The 26,040-nt window shown below is 41.3% G+C and overlaps 1 protein-coding gene across 2 annotated transcripts in view; it reads left to right on the top strand.

Moving 5' to 3' along the window:
* The window catches only part of plekhm3 (pleckstrin homology domain containing, family M, member 3), a 46,082-nt gene that overhangs the window by 16,792 nt on the left and 3,250 nt on the right, over window positions 1–26,040 (top strand). For both annotated transcript variants that reach the window (XM_083997105.1, XM_083997104.1), the window contains exons 5-8: window positions 7,979–8,124; window positions 9,816–10,009; window positions 14,940–15,003; window positions 22,117–22,274. In XM_083997105.1, the coding sequence (XP_083853231.1) occupies window positions 7,979–8,124; window positions 9,816–10,009; window positions 14,940–15,003; window positions 22,117–22,274 (562 nt within the window). The remainder of the gene's footprint in view (window positions 1–7,978; window positions 8,125–9,815; window positions 10,010–14,939; window positions 15,004–22,116; window positions 22,275–26,040) is intronic.

A 26,040-nucleotide genomic window follows, 5' to 3' on the forward strand; every position in this document is an offset into this window, starting at 1 on the left:
GGGTCAGTGATATATTTGCAGTAAAATTTAATGTACCTGCTGGTCATTGCTTAAGTGGTTGTTTAATTAATAGTTTATTATATATTAACCAAAAGTGTCAAACATGTCCTGATTCCTGCTGCTGAATAGTGAAGAATCACTGCTTTTTTGCTTTTGAGTGAAATCCAAACCAAATAAATTCAAAAAGATGGATTTCAATGTCTGATATTTCTGTTCAGTAACATCAGTAGTATTAGCAGTACGGCCTTTCTCAGACGTATCGGTATTGGCGCGTGCGTTGGCCGATAACAACCGATGTAAAGACTTTTTCTGTGCCGTCAAACTTTGCAGAAAAACTACAAACTGTCTGGGTTTAATTTAGAAATGATGACCTCACGTTGGTTGATCCACTAGAAAAATTATATTTGTTTTATGTTCAAGTTTTTTGCTTTTATCACATTTCTATAGATTTGCTCCATGTAACACACTTTCTCCTTTTTGTAGTTATTTGTATTTTATTTACATTTTCCAATAATCTGCAGTGCTGCACTCACTGATGCCATTTTGAGTTATTTATTGTTAAACAGTACAGGGTTGCTCCTCCAATATTTGTCACAAGTGTAGATACTGAATCAAGTGGGCCACTTTGAAAGTGACTGAACCCAAATGAAAGGAAGCTGGGGCACTCGATACATTGCAAAGCTTTAATAAGGTGCAAACAGACTAACGTTTCGCCGCTGCTGCGTCTTCATCAGAGTCAACCGTCTCATTTGTCGCAAGTGTTTGAGCCATATTTGAGGGACTGTTGCCTATCAGCCAAAAAAATGATAATGTAATATAATATCGGCATTGGCCCCAAAAAATCCCGTATTGGTTGGACTCCAGTGTTCGCTAGTGATTAAATCAAATTATTATAGCAAATCGTTTCCTTCCACAGCCTTTTTCTGTAACTTAGCATAATATTTGTGTCACTGGCCTACAGCTTCGGTTGACAGATCAATAAATATTCATCAAAGTCATCTTTGCAATGTTTTCCACTCGTTGACTCTTGAAGAAGGAGACGTGAACGCTGACCCAAACAGAAACTGTCTGACCCGAGGACCTGATCATCTCCGCTGCTGAACACTCACCTAATTCAGCCCGATTCATCAAAAGCATCCGTCCTGTGTAGTTAACCTGAGTGTGTATCTGATTATTCATATATGAAGCCACTAATCTAAACAAGATCTCTTGATGGTGGCGACCGCAGTGCTACTTCAGCTTCAACTGATCTCTCTTTGAACTTGTTTCAAGTTTAAACCTTTGCATATGCATGCTACGTCCATCCATACATATCCAGTGATTGGTTATTTAACATCAAAATGTGAAATGTATTCAACTAATTACACATGGGAATCGCTGCGTTTTTGATTCCTTTTGAAGGAAACGCTTCGTGTTTTCGTTTGAAGGCTGTGATTCGACAACACACCTCACCACACACACACACACACACACACACGCTGTTAGGAGTGTGTGTATCCTCAGGTTTGGTGACCCCTGTCGTAGCAGCGGAGCACGTTCTCAGGCCCCCAACAGACCATGTGAGTCAGGCTTTGTTTCACTTGGGAATCAGTAGATATGAGGGAATCGTGGAAATGGTAGGTGGGCTCACATCAAAAGATAGACAGTTTCTCTCTCTCTCTACACACACACACACACACACACACACACACACACACACACACACACACACACCTCTCTCTCTCTACACACACACACACACACACACACACACTCGTGCACATAGTACTCCATTTGTGCACATTTTCATTCGAGTGTTTGGTTGGTGTGAAGGAGACACATCAAAGCTCGGGCCTTGCTTGTCTTTTCAGTTTTAATTCACACACATGTACATAACACACACACACACACACACACACACACACACTTGCACATGCACACACACACACGTCGCGCACACGGTGTACTCTCAGAGGTGTGGTGGTTTGAACCAGCGGCGGGCAGATGAAAGCATGAGCCCCTTTCTGCCCTGATGTCATCTCTCTCTCTCTCTCTCTCTCTCTCTCTCTCTCTCTCTCTCTCCCTCTCTCTCTCTCTTTCTCTCTCTCTCTCCCTCCCTCCCTCCCTCTCTCCACCGTGCGCTCACCCTGGGGAGGTCAAAGTGACCCTCTCTCACTACAGAGAGCCGCAGTACAATCGGTGGACCTTTGAGCTACGTTTGAATTCCCATTCATCTTTCCCTCCGTCCCTCTTTCTCTCCGTCCCAGGGAGAGCTATAAAAGATCAGAGATGAGAGGAGGAAGCAGTTGTTACTACGGTGATAATGGAGGAGCTGGGTTAGCAACTGCTACTCTGTAAATTAAGAAAATGGCCCATTGATAATAAACCCCTGTAGTTAAGTGTGAGGCAATGTTTGTGTTTGGTACAAAGTGTCGGCAACAACAACATGAAAACCCAACAACTTAAAAATAACAACAGCTAAAACATAAAACATAACAACATTAGCTACATCAACATAACAACAATAGCTCCATAAATACACAACTTAAAAACACCAACAACAACATACAAACACTGCAGCAACAACAATATAATATATACAATATAACAACATAAAAGCAACAAATAAAAACAACATAACACAAGCAGCAACAACATGAGGAGGACGAAGAGATAGAAGGAAGGAAGGAAGGACAAAGGGAAAGATGGGAGGAAAGAAGGAAGGAAAGAAGGAAGGGAAAAAGGAAGGAAAAAAAGATGGAGGGAGGGAACAGATTTGTTCAAGGAAGGAAGGGAGGGAAAAAGGATTGTGGAAAGAAGGAAGCGAAAAAGGAACGAAAGAAAGATGGAGGGAGGGAACAGATTTGTTCAAGGAAGGAAGAAGAAGGAAAGAAAGAAGGAGGGAAAACGGAAAGGAGAGAAAGATGGAGGGAGGGAACAGATTTATTCAAGGAAGAAAGAAGAAGGAAGGAAGGGAAAAAGGATTGTGGAAAGAAGGAAGGGAAAAAGGAAGGAAAGATGGATGGAGGGAGGGAGGGAACATATTCGTTCAAGGAAGGAAGAAGAAGGAAGGAAGAAGGAAAAGAAGGGACGGAAGAAGGAAGTGGAAAAGGAAGAAAAGATGGAGGGAAGGAACAGATTTGTTCAAGGAAGGAAGAAGAAGGGAAAGAAGGAAGGGGGGGGAAGGATTGTGGAAAAAAGGAAGGAAAGAAAGATGGAGGGAGGGAACTGATTCGTTCAAGGAAGGAAGAAGAAGGAAGGGAGGGAGGGAAAAGGATTGTGGAAAGAAGGAAGGGAAAACAGAAGGAAAGAAAGATGGAGGGAGGGAACAGATCAGGTCAATTGGGTCAAAAAGGAAGGAAGAAGTAAGGACGAAGGGAAGGAAGGAAGGGAGAAAGGAAGGATGGAGGAAGGGAACAGATTGGGTCAGACAACAGGAAGGTTAAATTAACAGTTTGTTTAGTTATAAAACCAACTGCACAACCTGCCAAACCTCTTCACACCTTCACCTTCAGTCTTCATGCATCAACCTGAGCGTCACCTGTCGTTCCCCTTGTTGCTGCCTGATCGTGATGTCACCACTGCGCTCCCGTCTCTGGGTTCGGCGCCGTGCAGCAGTCCAGCAGCCGGGTCCTTGTCCACAAAACACGCTGCTGGACTCCATCTCATCCCAAACAAATTTATTTTGGTTTCATCTGACCAAAGAATGTGCTGCCAATATTCATCAGGCTTCTTTTCATTTCTCTGGCGTCGTTTGATCTCGCTGCTTCATGCAGTGAGTTCCGTCAGCAGCAGTGGGTTTATTCTTCTTGCTATGACATGAGCAGAGCTTTTATCTAAAACGATCTCATTTTACCTCTTTGTCATCCTTAAGGGTCAATTTAAACCATCTTTTCTCTTCCAGCTGTTCTTGTTTTAGTTGAATCACCTGCTTTGAATTTTAATCGATCTATTTACATTGCTGCTTATGCTGGTTTCTTGTTATCTGTGGTTACCTGCCACTTTTATACCTGGCTATATCGTTGATTAGGTCTCTTAGGGTTAAAATAAAGAATAATTGATTTTACATTCTCTTTTTTTATACATCCTTTATTACATTATATATACTTATACAGAAGTAACTCACCTAATCAGCTTTATAATCATACAGGTTAGATATGTTTTTGATGTTTTGGTTTTTATTTATCCAACAGAAACATAACGCTCGTTGCTCTGCAGACAAGATTTGCTCCATGTGCTCGTGGGGAGTTTCTGTTTCCTTGTTGTTTTGCTGCTTGTTGAGGTTTTCTGGTCAGGATCAAGTCTGCATCAGATTCATTTGCTTGGTGTTATTTCTTCTCCCGTAGTCCCACACGATCAGTTTAGACTTTCACTGTGCACACACACACTACAGTACATTACAGTACAGACCGCCCCCGCTGCTGTGGTAGAAGTGCTTTTGTATATGTACTGTGTATGTGGGCGTGTGCTCCTCTGGTCCTCATGATATAGAATTTGAGGTTAAAGTCGTCCTTTTTAGTTTGCGAGTGTTTTCAGTGCCTTTTTACGTATGTGTCTTTGTTCTTCTGGTCCCAACAGCAGCACACCAAATTTGAGGCCACAGCTGGCCTGAACGCCGGCCTGGTGGTCAGCTGCTTCCTCGAAGTGACACAGTGTTTCTCTGACTGTTGACCGTCCCCTCAGCCTGCTGGCTCCCAACCAGCTCACTGTGGGTTTTTTATTTTTATTTTTTCTAAAGCTCAACAGAAGCATGAGCTCACTGCTGTAATTAGTGCTTCCTAGATGTGACTTTACACACACATGTGTTTGATCATGGTGGTCTGGAGGTGGACTCGCATTGTTATCAGATGTGAGCTACTGCCTTAAGAGAAAGACTGGAGTTAAAGAGGAACTAAGCAGGATTTTTCCCGTGGCTATGCTACATTTTTACCTCAATTAAAAAGCTTTGGAGTAATCGTGATAGTTAACTACATGACTTGTGACTTGTTACGAGTGAGAACGGAGTCGCTCTGCCTTCCACCTGGCGTCTCACGGCTGAAAACCAACCTCGCAACATCAGTGTAGTACCTGGCCGCCGCCTCGGTGTCCCAGCTCTCGTCTCTGCACACCGCGACACAAACGCGGTCCGTAACCCGTAATCTTTTGTTCATGACGGTTAAGACTACACAAAGCAGCAGTCTCTCAGGTGTTTGATGCCCTTTGATCTGACATCACCTGATCACACTGTGGGCAAATGAAGTGATACCAGGTGTAATTTAAAGCAGCCATAGTTCACACTCGAAACAATAACGCTATCTAACTCGACCGTAAAACCTTAACCCAGTGTTTTTCAACCTTGGGGTCATTCCCTGATTATGATTAAAAACGCCACACACGATCTTAAACAGCTGTATTCTTTACTTTAACTTCCTCGAATATAAATTGAGTTCAGATAAAGGGCGGCTTTGGCTCAGGAGATATACATAGAGCGGGTCGTCCTTTAACTGGAAGGTCGTGGTTCGTTTCCCGGCTCCCCGAGTCCGCACGTCGAAGTGTCTTTGGGCAAGACACTGAACCCACACTTGCCCTACTAAAAATTCAAAAACCTTGCACAGAACCAGACTCAGGGTCGAAGAGTAAGAAGAGAGAAGAGAAGAGAAGGAAATGAAATGACCACATGCATTAATAGTGATGTTAATGGAGACAGTAGTGACAGCAACAACAATATTGTTATTCAAGATAACTCTATTGCCCTAAGACCTGACGAAAGCTAATAAATGTAATAGTTATCATTATTAATCCTTGTTAAAACTTTTTTTAATATTTTGGAGTTGTGTAAATACACTGTTGCCCGTAAAGTTGGAATAAAATATTCTGTTACCTCTTCTCATGAACTCACATTGTGACAATGTGATTTGTTATTGATCAATCTCTTCCACACATATCACTGTGAAAATTAAACCACAGTTAACCTTTATAATGGGAATAAAAAGAGGAATGTGTCTGAAAACAAAATGATTCCATTTATGAGTATAAAGCCTCGTGATGAACTCAAGTTATCTCCAGTTCTCGTGGTGGTTAAATTACAGACGTTGTTTAAATGATCTCAAACGTATCTGTAGCATCTCCGTACTACAGTATCTTTATATTTTCAGACCAACATTAGGAAATAAACAGCTAAATTTGAGATGAACTCACCAAATATACAGAAAAGTGACCTGGGCTTTGTAAAAATCAATTGTCAAAACAACTAATTTCAGACCTAAGTTTTAATAAAATCAAACCATGAAAACATTTGTTGTCACTGACACTGTAGTTCAGTGTTTTATTCAGTTCATGTGGCAACAACAAGAAGTGTTTTCCTCCTTCAGGTCCGATAAAGCGGGACTCGGAGCTCAGTGCTGATTAGACCATTCACTCTTTCAGACGTCAGATTCTTGTCTGTGACTGAAAAGTAGCCGGACCACCGTCTCTTTATTGTCGTCCTTTATCTGTCCCGGTTTGATGTCACGCTTCTTCTCTTTCATTCAATTCATTTCCTCCTCTGATCTCTTGATAGTCTTCCACTTATTCTATTTCCCCCCCTTTTTTCAGCCTGTTTTGTTTCTTGTGTTGTTGAAGCGCCGCCGACAAACAGGCCGACACACGTCCCTCTTCCTCCGTCCTACTTCTTCTTCTCCGTTTCCTGTAGCTTTGCCGTGCCTCTGTTTTCGAATACCTAGATAAAAATCTCCCGTTTTCTTTTCTTCTCGGTCCCTCTCTCTTCACTTGCTGTTTTTCCTGTCCAGGCCCCACGTCCTCCCAGATCGCGTGGATAAGGGACACCTGTCACAAATGCAGTGGCATTCATCTGTGTTTGTGTGCGAGATCATAGACCAGGTCCGGGTGTTTGGGTGAAGAATGAACTTTAAAGAGTCAGTCAGACAAAGCAGACAGAGGGGCAGTGATCAGGCTGAATAGAGCAGAGGATCACCCGATTGTTTTCTTAAGCTCTGCAAAACACTTTGGTCTTGAAGTCTGCTGCTGTTGTGACTACCACAAGGACCCAAATCCCTGTTATCTAAGGGATTACTTCAGGTGAAATACATGTGGGTATTAATATCAGAGGACGCTACGGTGGCCTGCAGAGCTCAGCACTAAGGAAATACCTTTACTGGGTGTATGAAGTGCAGAACAACAAGTGCATTCATCACTTTTTAGTGACCTGTGTTTTCTAATTGTGAGTGTGGTTGGGACGGCTAAGGTGTGAGGTGGAGATGTAAGTGGTGTAGGAGAGGACATCCCATTTTCTGTATTTTTTATGTATCTGTGCTTTGGCTACATGTTTTTTATAATTGTGTGTGTGTGTGTAATTATTTATCGATTATCTTTATCTGTATCTCTCAAATGCCCAGGACAAATTTCCCCACTCTAGGAGACAATAAAGTCTAATCTTATCTTATCTCAATTGATTGATTAAAATGTTTTCTGAATCCATTTGTGTTTTTAAAGGGATAGTTCAACATTTTGGCAAATTGGCCCATTGCCATAATCTCTATAGTTTTAGCAGTAGGTTAGTTACCTTTAATTGTCGGTGCAAGCTATTTTTAGAATGGCAGAGCAGAGCCGTGAGCTGCTCAGAGCTACGCTACGGAGGCTCATGGGATTTCTTGGTTTCCCTCATCAAACTCATCAAATACACAATCCAACAACTCCAAAACGCTCTGGTGGACAAGTTGTGACCTGCACATTCACCACGCTATGAGAGCAGGTCACAACTTGTCCACCAGAGCGTTAATGGACATAAAAAGCTGTATATATGGATGTGTTTATGGAGGCTATGGTTTGATTATCTGCTGCAGGTGCCATTAGTCTGAGATAATATGTTCTTGCACCACTTTATAATCGTTATGTCTGTTCGAGTCCCACTTTTGACACTTTAAAGTGGCTTTAATTGGTTTTGTCGTGATTGCAGAGACTCTCAGACGGTGTAGAGCATCACTTAAACACTCTTTACCCAATGATCTTATCGCTCCCCCAGGCTGCCAACGTCCAGTCGGTCTGTCCAGAGGAAAAGCAAAGGTGTGCTACTACAGCGGTTGGTACTACTGCCAGAGCTGCCATCAGGACAACTCCTTCCTCATCCCAGCTCGCCTGCTGCACAACTGGGACACCAGCAAGCACAAGGTGGGAGAGCAGAGCACACAGTCACACACCCCTCCCTAAGAAGTATATGAAAATACTTCATCTCAACATACTTACAGTAGTGCACTTTTTATTCTGAGCAACTGGAGCATCAGATCCACTGTTTTCCATTAAGTGACAGTTTGAAGTCATCCTCAAAATAGCCCCTTTGAACAAATACGAGTCCATCCAGAGCCCACTTTTGTTTCTATTCAGCGTCTTTAAATAAAATAGTTTCATAAATGAATATATCTTTATTTCAGACTCAAGTTCCATAGGCAAGACAAACACAACAACAGACACACAACACATACAATAAAAGATAGTAAAGCTAAGAAATAAAAAATTACGTATTTGATATCAAAAATTGTCTCCAGAACAGAGATTGATATCTGATGGAGCTACTGTTGATGTTGGTCAAACTATTGATTCTATTAGTTTTAGAACAGCGGAGCAGAGCTGTGAGCTGCTCAGAGCTACGCTACGGAGGCTAATGGGATTTCTTGGTTTCCCTCATCAAATACACAATTACACAACTCCAAAACCCTCTCGTGGACAAGTTGTAACCTGCACATTCACCACGCTATGAGATAATAACAGAACGTTACAAGACAGAGTTGTTTTAGAGGCAAATTCATGCAAAACCGCTGATGCGTGTTCCTGTCAGGGGCAGTTTTTCAGCAAGCAGTCTCTGCATTTACCTCGAAAACAACTCTGTTTCATAACGTTCTGTTATTATCTCATTGCGTGGTGAATGTGCAGGTCACAACTTGTCCACGAGAGGGTTTTGGAGTTGTTGGATTGTGTATTTGATGAGGGAAACCAAGAAATCCCATTAGCCTCCGTAGCGTAGCTCTGAGCAACCCGCGGCTCTGCTCTGCTGTTCTAAAAATAGCTTGCACCGACAATTAAAGGTAGCAAACCTACTGCTATGACTATAGGGATTATGGCAATAGGCCAATTTGCCAAAATGTTGAACTATCCCTTAAACCCACAGGCGTGTGGTGCACATGTCTCTAATCGACGGTGATGTGTCATCATTTTCAAACGTCAAGATCACTGCCTATTTTACCCCTGTGTGCAACAACACCAGGTCTACACACCCAGTAACTGGATGTAACACATGTGGTCAATGGACGAAATTAAGGACTTTGTTGAAAACTGTTGTGCGGATATCGTCCAGTGGCTCCTGAGCAGCCAAGAAACCGGCACGCCTACGTGACTGCCCATAACAAGATGTTGGTTGAGCCCATCTGTGTTATGTGGTATTTGGCCGACCATTGGTGAAAACATGGCCGATCAGTCTCAGTGAGTCAGTAGCGCTCGCAATTAAAGGGCTGGTTTTCATTCATTTGAATCGAGCCAATCCCACAATGCCTCTTTATTGTGCTGTAGAAATAAAGCTGCCTGCCTTACTCTGAACAACAACACACAAATGCAGCCACTTGAATTGTTTTCATCCTTGGTTGTTTCCTGTCTAAAAAACTCATTAAATTCAACTTTAATTTTTCTATATTAGAGTATAGATTGCTTCAGATTTGAAGGAAGTGTTTCTTGCCAAGAACACTCTGTTATTTATCTGTTTAATCTGAAAAGAAATCAGAATATTTAGCATCTATTTCTAAGTCTTTACTCATTACAGTGACACATATACGCTACACATATAATAGGACTTCTTCTTCGTCCTCCTCCAGGTGTCTAAACAGGCCAAAGAATTCCTGGAGTTCGTGTACGAGGAGCCGCTGCTCGACGTCCAGCAGCTCAACCCGTGTCTGTACGAGCACTGTGAGCCTCTCAGCATTGTGCTGCGTCTGCGTCAGCAGCTACAGTCACTGCGCGCCTACCTGTTCAGCTGCCGAGCAACTGTTGCCGAGGACCTCAGACGAAGGTGGGTTGGTTGTATCTTCTTCATGTTTGAACGCTGGTTTCTATCCAGAAGACTTCAGCCACCAGTTTGAGCAGTTCAGTTTACTTGTCTTACAGTACTTTGATCATTTTGCAACATTGGCAGAGCTTAGATGAAGTTTATATGATTAACTTTACATTTTGTTTAGTAGGTATGCATGTTTTGGTAACACTTTATAATAAGAACACACTGTTAAGCATTAGTTAAGCTTTAAATACTGAATTCATCATTTATAACACATGAATACTCATTAGTATGTAGTTTATAAACACAGTTAAAAATGTTGCACTCATTATTGTAGTACTAACTGTATTTATAAACTACATACTAATGAGTATTCATGCATTATCGATGAAGAATACAGTATTTATTAATGCATTACTAATGCTTAATAGTGTGTACTTATTACAAAGTGTTACCCATGTTTTTCCTGCTTTTGTATCTCACAATAGCTCAGCTTTATCTTGCAACCCTATGGGAGGGGAGGTCCGTCTCCGAGGTTGGGAGCTGCTGATTTATAAGGTCGAAACACAGGACACATTTCCATTTTTAATCAGAAAACAAACAAAAAAAAGATATATGTGAAATCATAACAGTCTGTCTGAATTTTGATATTTACGGCCACCACCACTCATTTGATCAACTTCAAACCTTGTGTGTGTATTTTACTGAGGACCAAAGCACGTTGTTTGACTGTAAAGATTTTTGAATGAGGAAGCAGAGGAATGGTTTCCCTGCATGTTACTTGACTTCATTAGTGTGATTAAATATCCATTATGAATGATAATGTGTAATTTCAATCAATATGAGAGAGCATATCTAAGTCCTAAAAAGTTTCTTAGGTTAGATGTGATGGTTAAATCACACAAAAAGAGGAATAACAGTTTGTAGATACATTTATAGATAAGATTTATGAAACATACAAAGCAATGGGCTTCTCTATTTACTATCAGAGGTTTCCAGAGTTATTTTCTTTTCACAGGAGGCATCAGTTATTATTTTTATGTTGAACATGAACCGCCTGTGTCATCCGTCACACTGTCGGACAAACTTAAATATTTGCCATATTCCCCTGTTGACGAGCAGACGCTTGATTACACAGACTGTCAACATTTCCTCGCGTGATCCCTGCGTGTGTGTTTATGTGTGTACGTCTGAGTGCATGTGTGTATACTGCCATAACTTTTATCTAGCTTTGCATTCCTGCACACATAAAGGATGTATGTCTGCGTGTGTATACGTTCATGTATGTGTTGGTCAGAGGGCGAGAGATGACTGTTTATCCGAGCCGAGTCCCTCTCTGAAAGCCTCGTCCGTGATGGATGCTCCTCGCCCCGGCCCAGGTCACTAATACACTCTGATCTGATGGACCGTGTCTGAAGGAGAAGACGGAGAATCATCCACCTTAATAATCTAGTCTGGTCATTTACAAAACAAAACAAAAACGTACATATTTTAACCCACTTCAGATGTCATAATTTAACTAATTTTACACATTAGAGACAAAAAACGAAAGACTACAGATGTCGGATGCAAGTGATGCTAGTAGTAATCGCCTTACTTCCTTATGCAGACAATAGCTGCAAAGCATTAAAGGAAGTGTTTGTATTGGAGGAAGCTTTACGAGGCAGGTATGTCTTCAGTATGTCTTCAGTCAGATATTTAACAGCTAATCCTACATAAAAAGTTTCTGTTTAGCAGAAATCAACAAATAATAATAACAGTAGCGAAGATTTTCGATCCTTTATTTAGACCCACTATTTAAAATGTTTTCCCAGGGTTGGCTGAGAGCCTCAAACCAAAACTACTGGTATTTTTATCAACCTTTAAAAAAACTAAAAACAACAACCCAAAACTGATAATGTATTAGTCGTCCTGTGTTGCAGAGCAGAGCAGAGCAGCATCGTGGCGTTCTGTGTTTACCTCTGTCCCATTAGCTCGTGCCGGCTAGTGCCCCGCCACTTCCAAACACAGCAGGATTGATGAGGGCCATGGCGCTAAAACCTTCCTCTGGTCATCACTCTACTTCAGCGAGGGGGTGTGTGTGTGTGGGGGGGGGGTCTGAAGAGAGATGTCTGCTGCGTCCAGGCAAGAGGGAGAACGCACACACACAACCGCATGAGGCACTAAAGGCCCAGGCTGCGAGTTAATAGAGAGCAGAGGTTCATGTCTTTGATAACGTGTTGTGAAGGATTTTTGAGTCAAAGAAGTTTTCTGTTGTTTTATGGCAACGTCCAGTGAAGGTGTTCGTGAATATCCATATCTTTATCTTTATGACCAGAGCGTTGTAGCAGTGTGACATGGAGGGACGTTCGTCTTAACGAGTGCAGGAAGTAGACTGTCACATGCTTTGAAAATAAAACAAGGAGTCTTAGTAACTATTATTATTAGTAGTAGTAGTAGTAATAGTATTATTTGTTGTCAGGCCTAAACAAATGAGTTGATCTTGAATGAACAAAGCTCTTGTTGCCACACCTGTTCACTTTCCAGTGATGATGTTTACAGTGATAACAGTGGCATATTCACTGCTGCTAATTATGTTTCAATATACAGTAATGAGTTTTTGATTTCAGACAGACGCAGCTTTTTATTTCCTGTCAGCAACTATGAAATTACAGTTTTATCAGCTCATCTCACAGAGCCAATAAAGCCAATGTTAGCTATATAAACTCTTAAGTAATCTTAAATATGCAACTTAATAATTACATACAGTTCATGATACAGTGCTGTCATTGCCAGATGTTGATGTTAGGGTGTTATTTAACGTTTTTACTTTTTATTTCATGAACTCAAGGGCATTATTTTTGCGTTTTGGTGGACTTTAATGTGTATGTTTCTTAAGAATATGGTGCGGGTGTCTATGCAGAATCATTATTAACACAATTAGAGACATTGTGACAATGCTGCATGGTTTCTAGGTAATTCATTGTGGTTGTTGTATGCTGTGCTCTTTAGATATGATAGAGTCTGTGGTCTTTGCTAAGGTGTAACTCAGTGGTTGCTATCGTGTCCCGGATGGTTGTTTGTGCTGATTAAAAGTTCATGTAGTTTTAGTTGCACAAATGGTGGCAAAAGAACAAGGAAATGAGGTTGTAGGAACTTCAACCTAGTAGCTTATCCACCTTGTAGATGTCGGAGAGAGTTGTCGAGCCTTTAAAACGTTAACATCCAAAACTCAAAGCTTCTAAAAAAGTTGAATCAACACTTTTCTGACACTGTGTCAACATGATACGTAGGTTTGACGAAGATAAGATTTATTGCAGACAGAGATATTGTTTTGGTTTGCGTTAGATTGTAACGTGTTACTTTGACCATCTCCCCTGCACACACACACACACACACACATTTGTAGGGCTTCCTGATATCTATTGCTACACACTGTAACCCTCCTTCAGTAAATGATGGTAATCTCTGATTGATAACAGTGTTTTAAGGGAAGGTCTGTCTGGACTGGACGGAGCCTCGAGGGCAGTGAAATAAGATCTCAAATGAAACACTATCAGGTTGTGTACAAACATTGTCAGTCTCCAACATGTTTGTGTGTTTGCGTACATGTGTGAACCTGTGTTATCTAATCCAAAACGATGTTAGTTCTTGAGCTTTTGACAAGATCGGGACGCACTGTAAAGGTGTGTTGTTCAGGGTACAGACTACACAATCAACAAGAGTCCGTGTGTGTGTGTGTGTGTGTGTTTGATTATTGAAGTGTGTGTTGGCTCATGAATGCTGATGTGGTTACCATTGGTTACGTGCCAAACAGAGACGTTTATCAGCGGTACTTATCACCATGAGGTGTCTGGATCACAGACACACACACACACACACACACGGACGCGGACACGTACTTGTGATTTGGTGACACTCATCACAGCTTAGATGGGATTTAACATGGTGCCATCCATCTTACAGTGGTCTGAGAGGAGGCCACACACACACACACACACACACACACACACACACACACACACACACACACACACACACACACACACACACACACACACACACACACACACACACACACACACACACACACACACTAACACTAACACCACCAGAGCTCTGTGTCTGTGTTGTGTCACCTCATGTTATAGACAATGGAAAGCTACTGACTCCAGAATAACATTGCATTATATTATAAAGTTGTTATGCAGTAATTTAAAAAATAATTTATTGCTTTGTGTGATTTTATGTTTGCAATATTGAACTGTTTATCTAAAAATGTGCCTGCACACTGGATATTAGGAGTCTGTTTTATTGTTTTTATGAACAAAATAAAATACAAATATGAGCTTGTTTGTGTCCGGGTTGAATAAAAATCAACTTAACACCTAAAACCTAAAAGTCATGACGTTAAAAACCTGATGAAGTTCATATCTGGTGTTGCTGTTTCCTCAGTGGTCGTCTCAGGCGCCCACACTGTGTTGTGTAAAATGTATACATGTGGTTTTTGTGATGGTGCAAGACACAAACTTGTCCATTACACAACACCATGTGTCAACGATTAATGTCCACAGACGGAAATGAAGGAAAAGTGCTTCAACTATCTGTGGTATATATCATATCAGATGAAAACAAAGCATATCCTTAATTTAATTATCATAAATGACACTTAATTTCCACATTTTTCTCTTCTTCACATCACAGCACACTGAAGTAGCACAGTTTGATCTTATCAGTCAGTATGGAAACAGTAGAGGATAACAAATACTAGATAATACAGTTTACCTTCACTTTTTTTATTGTTAAAAGTAAAATGGGAATTACAGTTATTTATTTAATTAAAGTTAAAGGATGGGATTTTTTAAATACACTGATGAAGTTTCTCTCGTGTGTGTGATCAGTCGTCTTTTCTGAAAAGTGCTGCTGTGACGTCTCTCCTCAGACCTGCTTCTCTTGTGTCTCTCCACAGGATCTTCCCCAGGGAATACCTGCTGCAGCACATTCACCTGTACTCCATGGCCGACCTGCAGCAGGTGTGTGCGCACAGACACACACACACACAGACGCATACAGACACATACATAAACATCCTGACTCACTTACATGTATACAGTGCATACAGTGATATTGATGACAGTCACACCTGACATGAACTGACAGTGATATGAAAACTGTGGATGTTTGTTTCTGTTGGTTGGAGCAACAATGACCTTTGAGCATTTGTGATAATAATAAAACTCAGTAATAAAAAACATGGCGGCAGGTAATAATGTCTGTCCGCCATAAGGCACCGTTATCATTTAAAAAAGAAACTATTAAAAAGTCATCAGTGAGTCACACTGTTGTTCCCTCACTACCAGGAACACACTCTGTCCTGCTGCCAGAAACAGTGACATGAGCAGCAAATAAAGATTAATCCGCTGCTGAAAATAGTCCCCACCGATCTCACTCCACTAACGATACACTTCATGTAACACAAAGCTTTTTTTGTGCAGAGTTAGTTTAGTAAGTCGTGTATTGACATACATTTGAATATGTTATTTAAGAGAATCTATCTCTCTAATATGTTTTACGATTTTCCACTTTAATCATTCATGTGCCACAAAAACTTAATCACTAAAGTCTTTGAGCATCGTAACAGATTTGAAGAAACAGTGAGAAGTGAATATAATTTGTAAATGTAAATGTACGTTATTTATACAGCCCTTTACAACAATCCTTTTGGTGTACCAAAGTGCTTTACAGTAGGTAATAAATAAAAAGAAGAATAAGTAAAAACAATAAAAACAGTGAAAGCAATAAAATACAGCAAAATCAAATAAGATAAAAGGCTAAAGTCTAGCACCCAGTACTTCCATCTGTTTTCATTGTCTTATTATAGGGTCTCCATATTGTTTTCTTTTTGCCTCCACTTTGTTTTTGTTGTGGGGCACAGCTTTGTTTTAGGAACGTTTGCGGAAGAGCTGAAGGTCCCACCTGTTCAGGGAAACTAACTGAACCTCTTTGATGAAAGTTAATGCTAACCAGTTATCACCGGCCTGACTCGCCTTTTTTCCAAAAGTGAATCACCATGGAAATACTATAACCTTAACACAGCACTCTTATCAACGTGACAATCTCCACCACATTCACACCACATCCCCTCTTTAAAGAGTTTGGTTTTGGTGTCTTCATTGAATGTATTGAAAAAGCAAAATTATACCATAATACTTGTTTGATCCTCTGAGTCAACACGGCCTCTCCTGTGTCTGTGTCCCAGCAGTGATAAGAGCAGTTAATTCCCTCTAATAGTCCTATTTAAAACAGGGTTCGCTCTCTCTCAAGTGTCCTGATCCAGGAAAACAGTGGTGTCAGTGGAAAGAATTCAGATGTAGTGTTGTGGAAACCTCCGACTCTGACTCATCCCTGATTTTTCCAACATCAAGACACATTGTCGTGCTTCAAAACTTAAGTTAATTAACAGGTTTTATGCTGCTTTTCGATCTGATGTGGCGCTACAAACAAAATATCTATCTATCTATCTATCTATCTATCTATCTATCTATCTATCTATCTATCTATCTATCTATCTATCTATCTATCTATCTATCTATCTATCTATCTATCTATCTATCTATCTATCTATCTATCTATCTATCTATCTATCTATCTATCTATCTATCTATCTATCTATCTATCTATCTATCTATCTATCTGTGTTTGCAGGGATAATAAAAAAAAAAAAGAGTAGCAACCGTACACCGGCCCCTCAGTGGTTCAGTACCTAGTTAGCGGAGTTGGGAAGGGAGTTGGAGAGTGTGTGTGTGTGTGTGTGTGTGTGTGTGTGTGTGTGTGTGTGTGTGTGTGTGTGTGTGTGTGTGTGTGTGTGTGTGTGTGTGTGTGTGTGTGTGTGTGTGTGTGTGTGTGTGTGTGTGTGTGTGTGTGTGTGTGTGTGTGTGTGTGTGTGTGTGTGTGTGTGTGTGTGTAGGAGGGTGGAGAGGGGTTGATGGGTGGTGGGGGGGGGTCAGAGGAAACCGACCACAAATGACTGAAAAGTTCTTTTGTTTGTCATTATGTTCATTATGTCGTACCCTGCCCCGTTTTTTTCTTTCACCCCTCTCTGACTCAGAAACTCGGCCACAGACTCTCACGGTGAAAGAGACTGAAGCCTCCCTCCCTCCTCCTGCCTCCCCTCCTCCCCTCCTCCCCCCACCTCCCCTCTACCTTCCCCCCTATGCCCCCCTATACCCCCCCTCCCCTCCTCCTCTCTCCCACTCTGTGTGTCTCTGCTTCACTAATTGGTCACATTCAGAATCAACAGGCAGAAAAACAAAGCGTGACATCCCTCCATTTTTCCCAACATCCCCTTGGCCTCACACACACACACTCTCTCATACACACACACACACACACTCACACTCACACACACTCTCTCTCGCTCTCTCATACACACACACACTCGGCACACATGTGTGTTTTATGTGTGTGTGTGTGTTCCTTCTCTATTAATCTCTGTGATTTAACTCATAAACCTCAAACTGTGGCGACGTCGTGCTAATTTCAACAATAGGTGTCTTCAGTAGAGTCTGCACAGCTCCCTCTTCTCTCTCTTTTCCTCTCCCCCTCCTCCTCCTTCCCTCCCTCCCTCCCTCCCTCCCCCCCCTCCTCCTCCCCCTCTTGGAGATTCTCAAGCACTCTGCCTCTTAATTGGTTTTCCATATTAACAAGCTTGTTTCTTTTGATTCACCTCCTGAATAAAATGACGCCCTTAATCAAGATGGCTTTTTTTGTTCGAGCCCAGAGGTCAGCGAAGGCTAAACTCCCCTGGCTAAACCCTGGACCGCGCCGGTCTATTCATTCACCTCCCGACAAATAGCCTCCACCCTGACCCCCCCCCCCCATTAGGCACCGGTTCACTTTGGAGAAACCATATGTGTTTGTTTAAGGACACTCTGCCCTTTTCCTCCGCTGGGTTTAAGGATTGTTTCTAGGGTTTTACGTGAAGGCTTAAGTAGTAGGGAAGTAGAAGTGTGTGTGTGTGTGTGTGTGTGTGTGTGTGTGTGTGTGTGTGTGTGTGTGTGTGTGTGTGTGTGTGTGTGTGTGTGTGTGTGTGTGTGTGTGTGTGTGTGTGTGTGTGTGTGTGTGTGTGTGTGTGTGTGTGTGTGTGTGTGTGTGTGTGTGTGTGTGTGTGCAGCAGGCTTCCCACAGTGACACCCTGGCATTCCCTCTATGCCAGGCATGCCTCTCCACTCACACTTGTCCAGACACACAGAGGCCTCTTAAGTTAATGTTAAATGTTCTCAGAAATGTTTCCAGTTTCACACACATGCACACGTACAGTTTCATCCTTCGAAGACACAACACAGGACTGTGAGATAAAGTCAAATACACAGGAATAGTAACTATTGGGAGTATATAATATTCAATCATGATCAATTGCATTTTGTTTTATTTGTTCCGGTCAGGATGTACAGTACCTTAAAGAGACTTTTCAGTTGTTAATAAAGGACAAATATTCTACGTTATGCAAATGTAAATTTACTATACATTGACCAAAAACAAAGATGAATATTGTCCAGAAACTCTTAAAGGCCTCACTGCTATGCTAAAATAATAAAACGACAGCGCCGTCCTGCGTTATCTTGTAACTGCTTTGCATTTACTTGCTATTATCACATTGACTTTTACAGCAATAGTAATTAGAGTAAAAAAAAACAACTCACACACAAGCCCACTGTTAACATTGTATAACCCCATTACGCAAGGGTATAGATGAAGCTTAATCCAATGTTGAATAAGTAATTAAGAAGTTTCAAAATAAAAGCCTCAATTGGAGCTGAAACTCCAGGGTAAATGTTGTAGCTTTGGTCCTTAAAGGGACTTAAGATAATTATGATTTGGTGAAAATCATATACATGGGCTACTGTATTCAAATATAAATACAAATACAAGTGAAGTGAAGACAGGCCTTCATTTATTTCTGTTCATTGCAAGTATACAGTGACTTTATTGTATGTTGTAAATGTTTGCTCTGTATGTTTCACCTGTCTCAGACACATTAAAGGTTTGCTCACTCATCCATACAGATGGCACAGGCAGAAACACATCCTCTCCTCTCCTCTCCTCTGCTCTGTTTTGTTTTGTTTTGGTACTAAACAGTTTTGGGGAACCCCCCCACCCCCCTTCCCATGATAAGATGGACTCCACCCTGCAAACACCATACATCAACCAACATACATCAAGTCTTCTATGTGTGTGTGTGTGAGGAGAGGGTGTTATCCAAACAGAGCTAACCCTGATCTCCACAGTCACATCCGTGTGTGTGTGTGTAAGAGAGAGAAGAGGGAGAGAGAGAGGAGAGAGAGAGAGGAGGGCAGGCGAACGGCTGTTAAACAGCAGTTTTAGGGGATTAGGAGGTTTTGGAGCACAAAGACTCGGCGTGGAGCAGAGAAAGAGGCTGAACTGGAGGGGGAGGAGTTTGAGAGGAGGGTGTGTGTGTGTGTGTGTGTGTGTGTGTTTGGAGGTATTTGGAGGGAAAAAGGGGTAAAAGATGTGAATACATCTGGAGAGTTTGCTCTGGATTTACATTATCATCATTGTCCCGTTCAAAACTCCTCATTGTTTTTAATCTCGGAGCAGAAACGCTGTCGACTCCATCAGCTGTTTTTGCTTCCTGTGCAGGAAAAAAGGAAAACACAAAGGTCATTTGTCTGAAAACTCAATCAATCAATCACGCCGACAGATTCTGACCCCGATTGTCCATCAGATCACTAAAGGATCTGGTCCAGCCTTTAGGATTCGGCTGTGTGCGACAAATTAGAAAAAGTTTCATGTGAAGCTCTGGTCTTGAATGAATGGTGTCGCTAATAAAACGGCCACTAGGTGTTTTTTGTGAGAAGAAACTGTAGAAGAACGGACGATTTCAGAAAATTAAAGCGGATGTTCTTTTTAAATTTTGAGAAATTAATGATCCTGTTTCTGAGTGTTTACCACGCAGGCTGCATACACGACACTCCCACTACACTGATTTACTCGTTGTTTACTTTATATTGCCCTTTCCCTCTTTTCATCTGTCCATTTACTTCTGTCGCCCTCCATCCATCTTTCTGTGCCTCCCTCCGTCTTCCCCAGTGTCCCTCCAGAGTACCAGTCAGCTACCAGCGCTGTGCTGCCAGTCGTTTGATTCTGCCCAGTCCAATTATAGAGGGCCTTAATTACCGAGCCTGTCAGCCTCCATCAGGAGAGCCATTCGTCATGTGGACTGGGCTGGACCGGACTGGGCAGGCCTGCGGAGGGGTTTGGTTTGGTGGTGTGGGCTGAGCTGAGCCACTGTCTTTCACTTTCAATATCAGCCAGGAAAGTGGACCAGAGTTTATACTGGAGAATTATTCCCTCTCATAAATAGAGGACATTAAATTAGTGACACTTGCAGGTAAAATAGAGACGTAAATGCTGGAGTTTCCTCATTGGCCTGTTCGTTTTAAAGTGATTTAGAGGTAGAGAGATGTGCAGCGAGGGGCCGAGGGGATCAATCCTCTGCGCTCTGAGGCTCTGAGACCGATAGTTTGATGTCATATATTATACATAGGGGTGTAGTATGAGCTGTTAATGTGAAAAAAAAAAACTCTCCACCTGAGGTCGTTCATCTCAGTGTAAAGTGCAGCAGAGTTTGGCCGTGTTGCATGATTTACTGTAAACAAGGTCGGTGCACCACAGTGCTTCCTCCATGTGTGTGTCTGTGTGTGTGTGTGTGGTTTCTTCTTCCGCCTCTCTCCATCTCATGTCCTCCTCTTCTGCCCTCGTCCTCGTTGTCGAACAAACAGCATGAAGGAGGTTATAATTGGGAGGTCCAGAGCTCTGCCAGGTGGAACCACTTGTATCTGAATACAGGCTCTCGCTCTCTCTCAAGATCTCTCTCGTATATTGTATCTCTACCACTCTTTCTCTTACTTTATCCTCTATTTTCCTCTGTTACGCCGTCTCCTGTCCGTCTTACAGGCCCTCTCTCATTACACTTATGGCCAGGCTGCATTATTAACATGATACGACAAAACTCTGAGCCCATATTTTGTTATTTATTCGTCAAAAGTTTCCAGACAGCTTTTTTTTTCTCTTTTCACTAACTGTGTTTCTCTGTGAGTCAGCCACTGTCTATTCACCACAATACAGTGCAGCCCCCCCCTCGGCTGCCTGAGCCCCCCCACCCTCAGTTCTTTATGGAACTTGCCAAGCGTTGCCATTAAAAGGCGTTCACCTCATTTACTGTCTTCCTCCTTCCTCCCCTCAGTTTCCTCTTCTCCTGTTTTCTCTACTTTCCTCCAAGCCAAAGAGGACACGACACAACTTTCTTCAAGTAACTCTCAAGTCAGACTTTAAATTAAGTGGTGGAGGAAGTACTAAAAGAGACAGTGGCACATATAGTATGTCCTGTTTTTGTGACATATAATGAGAAATATCTTGATGTGAAGGTACAAGTCAAGTATCAGCATAGAAATCTAATAAATGACCCATTTCAGACAAATGTATAATGTAATAATTAATGCATTTAAGTCTACATCATTGTAGCTGTTGGTGTTCGATTTAAATGACTTAATTGACAGCTTGTGAGTTACTCAATGTCCCCATCTTAACACATCATAATTGTTGATCACAGTACTTGAGTAGAAGTATAAAATAACTCAAAATTGTGCAAAAAGCGCCTCAGATTCAGATTCAGACAACTTTATTAATCTTAAAAAGGGCTGTTCCTTTGCAGTCTACCATTACCATACACACAAAACACTGTAACACAAAGGCACCAGGAACTCTATTTGGATTATTACTGTTGGGTTAGTCTGACAATTTAACAGTTCAGAGGTTTTGCTCACATGGTTTTTATATTCTCAAGTTTTACATTGCCTCAAATGAGCGGTGTACCACAAGGCTTTGTACTCGGTCCCATGTTGTTTGCGTCTTATGTGTTTCTTTTTGATTAAGCATTTTCAAGCAGTTTGTATCACAAGTTATGCAGATGATACACAAGTATACATTTATTTTACCTTGCAAAAAGTGAGAAAACTGCCCACACTATATGAATGATCCTATAATTTTCTGCTATGACGACTGTTTGTTGTTGTTGTTGTTGACGACTGTGTTCTCCTCTCTCCCTATTTCTACTCCCCCTCCAGGTGATTGATGGGAAACTGGCTCCCTTCCTGTCCAAGGTGATCAAGTTTGCCAGTTCCCACGTTTTCAGCTGCAGTTTGTGTCGAGAGAAAGGCTTCATCTGCGAGCTCTGCCAGAACGGGCAGGTCATCTACCCATTTCAGGAGAGCGCCACCAAGAGGTACGGACCCGTCCCCTCACATCACCTGTCTGCATGTGAATCTGAACTCTAATTTATTGTAACAGGCTGACAACTACAAACATGATTTAGATTTTATGTGATGAGATATGCATTATTATCTAATGGCAACAGTTAGATAAAAAAAAAAACCACAAACTGTTCTGATGGCTGTAAATTAAATTTTATGAGAGCAGATCCTTTGTCAGGGAATCATCACAGAGCAGAACAAGAAAACACACAAACACATAAATCACTGTCTTATGTCATACAAGACTTGAATCAGTGCCATTCAAAACCTGGTGTTGATTTATTAACATCAAACTCTCAGAAAGAAAGTTAGACGACAGATTACAGAGCTCGTCACGTCACATGACCAACCAGCAGCTACATGTCCTTTCAGTTACATTTCTAGACGTTTGCTGAACTCTAGAAACTTGATCCTGTGTTGGATCTGAAAAGATTATACTCATGTTAAATAGCTACAGTGAGAGAAACGCCTCCTTTGACTCGGTCCCGTCGTCCCTGATACTATAACTATCTAATCTTAGCATGAAACAGTGCAGTCCAAAAGTCTGAGTGGTCCACTAGTTAGACTGCTATAATAATATATAATATGCTGCTACTATCTACGGTAAATATATACAGTATATTTCACTATGGGTAATTTACAGTGGCCATGACAAGAAGACAAGACAATTAAAGACATGCAAAGATGCAAACATGAAAGTTCAGAAAACATCTTCATCAATTTGACAACACATTGACTGCACTCTCACTCAGAATTAAAGATAAAAATAACTTAAGAAGAAAAAAGGGATGAATATGCTCTGATAGATTTATTTATTCAATGCTTTTCACTTCAAAAGTCATAACCATTGAATAGATTCACTAGTTCATCACCTTTTATTGTTCCCTGGAAACACGTCCTGAACTTGCGGTGCACTATCGTTTTTGCAGGTGTTTTCTCTCAGAGCCATCACAGTAATGACTATAATCACAACGTATTGACAAATGAAGCGTTAAACATCTGTCATGATGATTTCTGTCACAAACGCTGCCTTCGGTGTCATTTAACAGAAAGAGGTGTGACCACAGAGGGTATAAACATGTCTGGTCAGACTAAAAGAAAACATTAGGACAGGGAGTGGAGCGATATGATTAAGATGCTCATGAATGCAAACGAATCATCGTGAACGTGCTTTCACAGGTAGTCGTGTTTAGAGACGTTTCAAACTGTCCTGATTTTTCTTTTTTGAAGTAAAGCAACATCAGAGTTGCAAGAAAATTAAGTTGAAAGACAATTTATCTCCATTATAATAAACCATCAATAATATTATCTACATAATACAACCTAGTATGACGTCAAGAGCTTTGCTGACGTTCACAGTTCACAAACAGTTCACACTCATTAGACACGTGGCCTGTTACCTGAGCCGTTCAAAAGTTCAAAAGCCTAAAATCTAAATCGTTAACCTTAAAAAGCTGCAGGCTGAATGTTTTTTTAAAATTTACTTTTAGTTTTTCCCTCTTTTTCCTTTACTTTACTTTCATGCGGACACAGAGTTCAGATTTTTATTTGCTGCCAAGACTGAATCTGAGTCACCTCGTGCCTTTCGCCGCCTTTTTGCATGTGCGTCATGTTCGTTCTACCTTGATAAGTCCTGCTGTGCTCAGCGACGTCTGGAGAGGTTCTTCAGAAGGCAGAGAGCTGCATCAAAAACATTACATTTCTATTCTGTTGCTTGAAATCAAAGCAGCCGTATAGAAAACACCTCATATACTTTTTTATTTTTCTCTGGAGAGTGATTGAATCTTCACTTTGCTCTGTAATAACCCACTGGTTCAGAGCCGCACTGTTTTGAGTTAGGAGCTCGATTTATGTGCGTTCAGGTTGAGTTTGTTTCTGTGTTTTTTGACTCCTGCTGCTGCTTCACTTGGACCTGTACAAGGACCAGTTGGGTTTGAGAAGCCTGTACCAGTGAGTGTTTCTCATGTCCCTCTTGTGCTGCACTGTAGATTTCATTGGACAAGGTTTTGAAATATCTGATTTTCCTTCAGGAACTCGAAGCACAGAGAAAAAACTACATTTTCAATTTGTCTTTGCATCAACAATATCGTGGTTTCTCTGAAAAACAGACGCTGGATTATCCAGAGTAACAAATTCAGCTGCTTTTTGTTTTTACTTCACAAATAAATATTCAATATATTTATATTTTTCTATTATAAGATGATTTTTGTTTCTTTTGGCTTGAAAAAATGAACAAAAATAAATGCATAAGATAATTTAAGGTATGGCTATTACATACATACAGTATATATTGCAAATATTCTCACAAGAAGAAAATGAAATGCACATTGCAATAGATTATCTTGATAAAGATGCTTTCTCTAGGTAACGAGCCAGTCAGTATGTTTCATATAAATAACTGATTAATCTTTGTGCATCATCCATATGTAATAAATCAATATCTGTTTTTATTGGACTAAACAACTCATGTGCAATTCTACATATAAAGGGCAATAGAAACCAAAACTAACTTCTGTATCTAGTTTATCTACATTTCTCATGTTTTTATTATAATATTTTATATTTTAATGAAAATATTTTCCATTTCTATTTCTATTTGAGCTGCTTACAGTACAGGACTTGTTTATAATTTCTGCTTCTCCCTGTGCTTGTTGTCGTGCACCAAAACAACCAAACTGCTTGTATTTTGCAAGCCAAGTTGGCAACAAGCCAGATGCTGATTCTGATGAATTTCAGCTGCATGAGTGTGGACGTAGAAATCATAGGAACAGAAACACAACAGAAACACGAAGAGGCACGAAGAGGAGTAAGAAAATATTGAACTGACTCTTTAAATGTGAGAATGACTGTTGCTGTGAGAGCTGTGTGTGTGTGTGTTGGGTGGAGGAGGAGGAGGAGGAGAAGCAGTTAACACAGTCCAGAGCTTTGTCTTCGCCCTGATCTTCAGAGTGACGGACAGCAGAGCGATAGGAGCGGATCAGGACTTTATTCCTAGAAGCCTTGAGCTGTGGATGGAAACACTCAGGACTCTGCTCTGCTCTCTGACACTCACACACACCTTCGCTGTTGAGTTGTGCTTCATGACTTGTGAAGGAAGTGTCAAGTGTGAACTGATAACAGCTGCGTCTACTGTAACTGTAACTGTTCTGGACCAGAGCGGCGACGAGTCACTGAGCTTCTTCACACACACACAGAGCAGGAAGTGAACAATAGATGGACCGATGAAGACGGACAGTCTTAACCCTCCTGTTGTCCTCCTGGGTCAAGGAAGGAAGGACGAAGGGGAAGGAAGGAAGGAAGGAAAGAAAGATGGAGGAAAGGAACAGATAGGGCCAAGGAAGAAGAATTAAGGACGTAGGGAAGGAAGGAAGGGAAAAAAAAGGATTGTGGAAAGAAGGAAGGGAAAGAAAGATGGAGGAGGGGAACAGGTTGGGTCAACTGGGTCAAAAAGGAAGAAGTAAGGACGAAGGAAGGAAGGAAGGAAGGAAGGAAGGAAGGAAGGAAGGAAGGAAGGAAGGAAGGAAGGAAGGAAGGAAGGAAGGAAGGAAGGAAGGAAGGAAGGAAGGAAGGAAGGAAGGAAGGAAGGAAGGAAGGAAGGAAGGAAGGAAGGAAGGAAGGAAGGGAAAAGGAATGGGGTAAAGATGGAGGGGGAAAGAAAGATGGAGGGAAGGAACAGATTGGGCCAAGGAAGGAAGAAGAATTAAGGAAGGAAGGGAAAAGGGATTGTGGAAAGAAGGA

This window comes from Trachurus trachurus, assembly GCF_905171665.1.
Source record: "Trachurus trachurus genome assembly, chromosome: 21".
NCBI lineage: Eukaryota > Metazoa > Chordata > Actinopteri > Carangiformes > Carangidae > Trachurus > Trachurus trachurus.